The following is a 6,640-nucleotide window of genomic DNA, read 5'->3' as shown; positions in this document are numbered from 1 at the left end:
TAGTTAGAACTCCGGTAATATTTTATAAACCACAAGCTCAACGATGTAAGGGGAATTAGTACTACACAGCCGACTTAAGAATCCTTAAAAGTGATGACTCAAACTGCGCATTATCACTCACCTAAAAGATGAGGGCGCTCTCCCTCGAGGAGTTACCTCGGGCGGTGCCCTGACCCAAGGGGGGGTCCCCAACTGCAGACCCGCTGCTGCAGGGCAGACTGATTCCCACATGCCCTCCAGCTTATACCCTTGTCGAATCTGACCTGTGGTCATTTAATCCCTATTGGCCAAGAAGGTCACCTCAATGTACCTGGCACGTCGCAATTGGTCAGTTCAAATTTCAACCTTCGGCCTCCAGGGTTTGGGGTTTTTTTCCTCTTCTCCCTGCCTGGAGAAGTTTCATTTCCTGCTGGGGGGAGTGTACTGCCAGAAGGTGAGAACGTCTCCTCTTTCCAGCCAGCACCCTTGCCCCAGCCGTCATTTTCCAAGAAAAAATCCACTTCTTGGCTGGCTGTCAGTAAAACACCAGCTTTCTGTGGATACACAGGCCCTCTGTATCCCTGGACTTCCTAAGTCGCTGGGAAGGTGCCCTCCATCTTCACGTGCGGAAACAACTGGAGTACAGCGCCTGTTTGCTCTGTTGCGTTACATTACAAGCCCAGCTCTGGCTTTCTCCTGCCACTACAGTGCTGGCTGATGGGTTTAGACCTCGGAAGGGACCAGGTGCCCCATTGCCTCATTTTTAGGGGGAAAAAAAAACATTTTCTGGGAGCCTCCAGGACAGCTCTTAGCCACCAGCAGCTGGTTTGGCACTTGCAAGGGGTCTGCGAGGCATCTCAGTCCATTGGAGGAGCTTGTCCCGCAGCGAGCCGTGCCTGTGGCCTCCAGACTGGACTGCGGTGTGATAACTGGCGTGGGGACCAGCACCAACCTGGTGGCCCTGCAGCCCCCAGCCAGCACAGGATGTGGCCTCTGGCTGCGTGGGCAGGACTGGGGCTGGGACAGCGCAGCGGAAGGAGGGGGCAGAGGAGCTGGCGTGGGTGCCTGGAGCAGCTGCTTGGCCTCCCGGGGCTCAGCCATGTTTTCTGCAGAGATCAAACTTCTGAGGCTTAGCCCCTGGCCCTATGGTGAAGGGGCTCCAATGGGAAGCACAGCCCATCACAGCCCCCATCACCCAGGTGCAGAGACACATGAGCACCTGCAAGCACCCAAAAGGGTAACAGTGAGGTGAATTTAGCCAGGATGGAGACATCAGGCACAAATCCTGGAAAAAACACAATTTTCTCATGGGACAAGCAAAATGGGTTGGCAGGGAGGGGTTTCTGGCCTGTCCCACAGTGCCAGGGGCTGCAAACTGCGGCCATGGGGTGACTAAGGGGAGCAGATGGAGGAATTGAGGTGAAACAGGACATCTGGAGCAAGACGAACCAATGGCACAGATGCGGGAGGGGCAGCGGCTTGGCTAGCAGCCCAGGCATCACCGACACAGCATATGTGAACAGGATGGTGGGGGCCCGGCATTGCAGGCAGGCTGCACCGCAGCTCCACTGAGAAGAGCTGGGCTTGTTTGGCTCACACAGAGGAAGGCTGATGGGTATGTGCAGGGACCCCAGCATGTTCCATGTCTCGCTGGTGCAGCCCTGTGCCCTGGCACAGCTGCCCACCACCACAGTGCCCAGTGGTGTCTGTCCTTTGCAGGGGTGGAGTGTGTCGTCTTCAACGAGGAGTACATGACCTGCATGTGGGGGAGCAGAGAGACGCTCATGGCCAACTACTCCCTCTACTACTGGTAGGTGCCCCTGCCCCATGGCCACCCCCACAGCAGGGGTGTCCAGTGGTGGGTCCCTGCGCAGGGGGCTACTGCCAGCATTTCTGGTCCCAGTACCAGCCTGCTCCTCTTCCCAAAGCCCAGGGTGGGGGAGGCTCTGTCTCCAGGGCAAGCGGGATGGGATATGCTGGGGACAGGGGTCCTGGGGAGGGCTGGGGCATGTGGGGTCTTGGGAAGCCCTGGTAACCTGCTGTGGCACAGGTATGAGAACAGGTCCCCTGTGGTGGAGTGCAAGCACTACCTGCAGGACCGCGGCATCAGTGTCGGCTGCCACTTCAACCAGAGCGAGATCATCCAGTTCCAGCCTTTCCATGTCCTTGTCAATGCCAGCCTTGGTGGCAGGACACTGGAGATCCCCAGCAAGCGCATGGAGCTGCAGGACCTGGGTATGGAGTGGTGGGGGGCACCCACTGTCCTCTGTGGGGCTGCTGTGGGGCAGGAGCAGGGCTGTGGGTCCCCAGGGCTGCCCCATCATGTCCTGGCTGGTGGCAGGGCCACCGGGGCATGGGGACGGCACTCACCGGCCATCACCTGTGCCTTGCAGTGAAACCGGAGGCACCTGTCAACCTAACCATCCGCAACATGAGCAACAACCAGCTGCAGCTGACCTGGACCTCCCCGTACCCCAGACCCCAGTGCCTGGAGCACGCCATCAAGTACAAGAGCAACAAGGACACCAGCTGGACGGTGAGAGCCCCCTGGATGCGGCACCCTCATGATTGTGCCCAGGGATGAGCTGTGCACCAGCCTCCACAACAGTGCTGGCCCTCATCACATGGCCCATGTCTCTCCACAGGAGCACCAGGTGAAAGGAGATGTCTTCTCCTTCCCCAGTGTAGACTATGAGAAGTACTACACCTTCTATGTGCGCAGCAAGATCAACAGCTACTGCGGCACCACCCAGCTCTGGAGTGAGTGGAGTGTGCCTGTGGTCTGGGGCAGCAACTCCACCAGTAAGGGTAGGTCATGGGGGCTGTGGCGGGCTGGGCTGGGCTGGGGCATGGTGGTGCTCAGCAGGCAAGGGATGGCCAAGCAAGTGGAAAACTGGCCCAAGGCAGCAGCTGTAGGTGTGAGACCTGTCCGGGTGCCTGGGGCACAGGCAACAGCATTGGCCCCTGTGTTCTTTGCACTTCTGGAAGACAAAGACCCTGTGCTAGTAGGACCTGCTAACATTTGCCGGGGTTTCTTAGCCCTGGAGGGCTGCTCTGGCATGGCCAGTCCAGGACAGGGTCACCAGTCTGTTGTGGTGACAGCATGGCAGGGCTTGGGGATGGGCCCCTTCTCCATCCTCCACTCCCAGCTGAGCCCTGCCAGGGATGATGCCAAGCTCCCATGGCCACCCACAAAGGGCCACCGGTGTGCCCAGCTCACTGTTGTGGTGGTGTGCTGGCTGGGGATCCATGTCACCCCGGATCTTTCCAGGCACGGCAGAGGAGCCGCTGCACTGGTTCTGGATCCACACGGTCTTGATCCCCATTGTCTCTTGCCTGCTCTTGCTGGTCCTTGTTGTCCTGCTGGTGCGCATGGAAAGGTGAGCGGGGGGGGGGCTGGTGGGGGGCAGCAGCACTGGAGCCTTTCCCATCTGACACATCTCTCCTGTGCAGGGTGTGGGTCATCCTCATGCCCCGAATCCCCAACCCCAGCAAGAACTTTGACGACCTCTTCATCACCCACAAGGGCAACTTCCAGGTAAGGTGGCGGCGGGCAGCCCTGCCCTGGGCTCAACCCCTGCTCTGTGGGGTTAGGGCTTGGCTGGGTGGTGGCTTCTCTCACCCCGCTCTGCTCCCCGAAGGAATGGGCCGGAGTCCCCAAAGATGTCATGGAGAGCTTCAAGCCCAACTACAGCGAGAACATCTGCTATGTGAGCGAGCTGCCCCCCAAGGACAGCTACGAGCCCCTGTGGGAGGGCAGCAACCACCCGCCATCGCTGATGCCTGGGGCCCTGGCTGCCCCCCGTGAACACAGCCCCTACAAGAACAGCTACGTGGGAGTGTGATGCACTCCTGCACCCCTGCACGCTTCACACCGCTGCTGCCTGAAACCTTGCTGCCCCACAGGCCTCGCTCCCTGCTCCCACCCTGCCTCTGCCAAATGCCTGGGACCCCCAGCCCTGCTCCCTGCCATGGTCACACTCAGTCCCCCGCAACATGGCAGCTGTACTGCACCACAGGGTGCTGGGTGAGCATGGTGTGCTGGGTGCACTGGGTGGTGCACTGGGTGCACTGCACAGTGTGCTGTGTGCACCAGGTGGTGCAATTGGTGCACTGCACAGTGCCCGGGGTGCAGTGCATAGCACCCTGGGTGCACTATTTGTTGCATGCATGAGATGGATCAGGTAGCACTGGGTGCTGCTCTGGGTGCGTTGCAGCACGCTGGGCACACTGCAGTGTCCCAGCACCTGCCCTGTCCTTGGAGCGTCCAGGAAGGCAGGGTGACATCCATCCTACCACGAGCCCTGCCACATGCAGGATCCCTCTCAGGGTTGCCATGGCAGAGCAGAGCTGTGGGAGGGCGGATGGGCTCCCACACTGCACTCCTGTGGGCCCCCGTGCTGGGCATATTGGAGCTGCTGGGAGCTTGCCAAGGCCCCCTCCTTGCTTTGTGGTTCCCACAAGCACACCCAGGGACTTATCCCAGTGAGGGGGCAGCTGTGACTGAGCAGGCAGGAGCCACTGGCCAACCAATGGGGACACTGGGGCTGAGAAGCGCCAAGGGCCAGAGGGGCCAAGTGTGGGAAAATAACAGAAGATCAGCAAGGAGGATTGTAAACACACTCAAGTGACTTCCATCTGGGGTGTAGAAAAACACATATAGCATACTAATTGTTGTCTATCCTTGCGTGTTTGACAAGTGGAACATCTGTGTTCAGATAACATAGGCCAGTGATAGACTTAGGGGCACCCTATTGAACATGCTTGAGATTCCTGCCCTGCTGTGGGAAAGATCAAAGCACAGTGGTAAACTACGCCTGCGTGAATCCCGGAAAAACAGGCAAAACCAGCAGCTTTGGTGATCCTCTAGCATGGACTGAGCTTCATGGCGCCCGCATTCCCGCTTGTGTGCTTCTGCCTGGGTGCTGCTTGGGGGATACCCCAGTTCATGAGGTAATGAAAATAAATTTGCTCTTTGCATTTCATTCGTGTTTTTGTGGTTATTCTTGTGTCCTGCTTGTGCTAGCTCGCACACCAAGCCACTGTGTCGCCCCCAGCCCTGAGGGCTGCAGCTGCCAGGGCACCAGGTGAGCCCAGCTGTCCGCCTGGGGCCTCGCCACCCCTTTGCCTGCGCCCCGGGGTTTCCCACTGCAGTAAAACTCTGCTGTGCTGGGGGGTCACCTGGGTTCACCCTGCAGGGTTTGGGGGAGGCACCAGCAGAGCGCCGCACCCCACTCACCTCTGACCTCACCAACGCTGTGGGGCAGGGTCCAACCCCACTGTCCCAGCCCCTGGTCCCAGGCTCATGGCAGTGGCACATTCATCCACATCAAGCTGCCAGAGCCACCTGCTGCACTCAGCCACTGCTGCTCTCCCTGCAGATGACCAGAGCCTTCCAGCCAATGCCAGCTGCACCGTCCTGCGGCTGGTCTCCTACGTGAGGATGGTGGGGGTCCCTGACACTGGTGAGCCCTGGCTGCGGGGCTGCAGCTCCCCCGCCCCTTGGCAGCAGCACTGGCACTTCATCTCACCTCTAGTGGGATGCTGCGCAGGCTCCCCGTGGTGTGGCTAGAGCAGTGAGGTGGGGGGGTCCCCAGCTCACTATGGCAGCAGCCCTTGCCCCACCCCAGCTTTTCCAAACATCATCCACCCATGTGACGAGCTGAGCACCCCCAAGCTGCTCTTCCAGGTGACCAGCCTGAGCGAGAGGACCAGCAAGTTCCTCCAGGCGTGTGGCACCTACTATATGTGCAGGGTGGAGTTCGGGGCACCTGGTAGATGTCCAGGCAAGTGGAGCCCCCCAGTCCCTGGGGGTCCTGGCAGTGCACAGGGCAGTGGAGCACAGCGGGCAGGAGTGACAGCAGGGCCATCCCACAGGGACTGAGGAGGAGAACACATGCTGGTCCTTCACACTCCTCCTGGAGCATCCCAGCGCAGCACTCACAGGTGGGCGAGGGGATGGGGAGCAGCCAGGTGGGCAGGCACAGGCATGGGGGCCTGGTGCTGGGGCCGGGGGCTGCCAGACCTGCGCCCCAGAGATGTTGGAGGAGAGGAGGATGCCTGACATGGAGACACTGCCCTCCACGGCACGAGGCCAAGGAGCGATAAGGGGCTGCCAGTGGCCCCCAGGGCAGCCAGTGTGGCCTTGCCCAACTTCACCAAGGCCACCTCTGCCCTAGGGATGGGGCGGCACTGTCGGCCACAGGCCAGCCCTGCCCAGGGACCTTCCCATCCCTGCGGCCTCCAGCACCTTGTGGGCACATGGCTCGTGGCAGGAGCTGCCCGGTCCCCGTGCCCACTGTCCCCACATCATCACCCTTACGGCCTGCCTCCCTGTCCCCACGCCCTGTCACCCTCGTGCCACGTTGCCCTGTCCTCCACCACCCTCAAGCTCCGTCCCCCTGCCCCACCATCCCCGTGACCACATCCTCATGCCCCGTTGCCCCCCGCCCCCCCCCCCCCGCCCCCAGCGCCATGCCTCTCCACGCAGGGGAAGGCCCAGGCAGAGCGGGGATGGAGGGGACCCGGCGCAAGGCAGCTTCACCTTCCAGAGCGCGGCCGGGGCCGGGCCAGCAGGACAGGCAGCACTAAGGCTCTATAAAGACTGGAGCCGTCCCCGCCACGCGCTGCCCGGGGCTGCGGCCGCCACCGGGGACGGGCA

At 60.9% G+C, this 6,640-nt stretch overlaps 1 protein-coding gene across 1 annotated transcript in view; it reads left to right on the top strand.

Annotated features, from left to right (window-relative positions):
• Positions 1–4,926, top strand: part of IL2RG (interleukin 2 receptor, gamma) — a 9,350-nt gene extending 4,424 nt beyond the window's left edge. Inside the window, exons 2-8 of the mRNA XM_010565291.1 lie at positions 1,699–1,789; positions 2,030–2,214; positions 2,373–2,515; positions 2,625–2,787; positions 3,251–3,359; positions 3,433–3,517; positions 3,621–4,926. Coding sequence (XP_010563593.1) covers positions 1,699–1,789; positions 2,030–2,214; positions 2,373–2,515; positions 2,625–2,787; positions 3,251–3,359; positions 3,433–3,517; positions 3,621–3,824 — 980 coding nt within the window. The 3' untranslated portion in view covers positions 3,825–4,926. The remainder of the gene's footprint in view (positions 1–1,698; positions 1,790–2,029; positions 2,215–2,372; positions 2,516–2,624; positions 2,788–3,250; positions 3,360–3,432; positions 3,518–3,620) is intronic.
• Positions 4,927–6,640: the final 1,714 nt, after the last annotated feature.

Source organism: Haliaeetus leucocephalus, unplaced genomic scaffold (assembly GCF_000737465.1).
Source record: "Haliaeetus leucocephalus isolate CR32 unplaced genomic scaffold, Haliaeetus_leucocephalus-4.0 Scaffold189, whole genome shotgun sequence".
Lineage (NCBI taxonomy): Eukaryota > Metazoa > Chordata > Aves > Accipitriformes > Accipitridae > Haliaeetus > Haliaeetus leucocephalus.
This window is presented reverse-complemented; position numbering and strand designations above follow the sequence as displayed.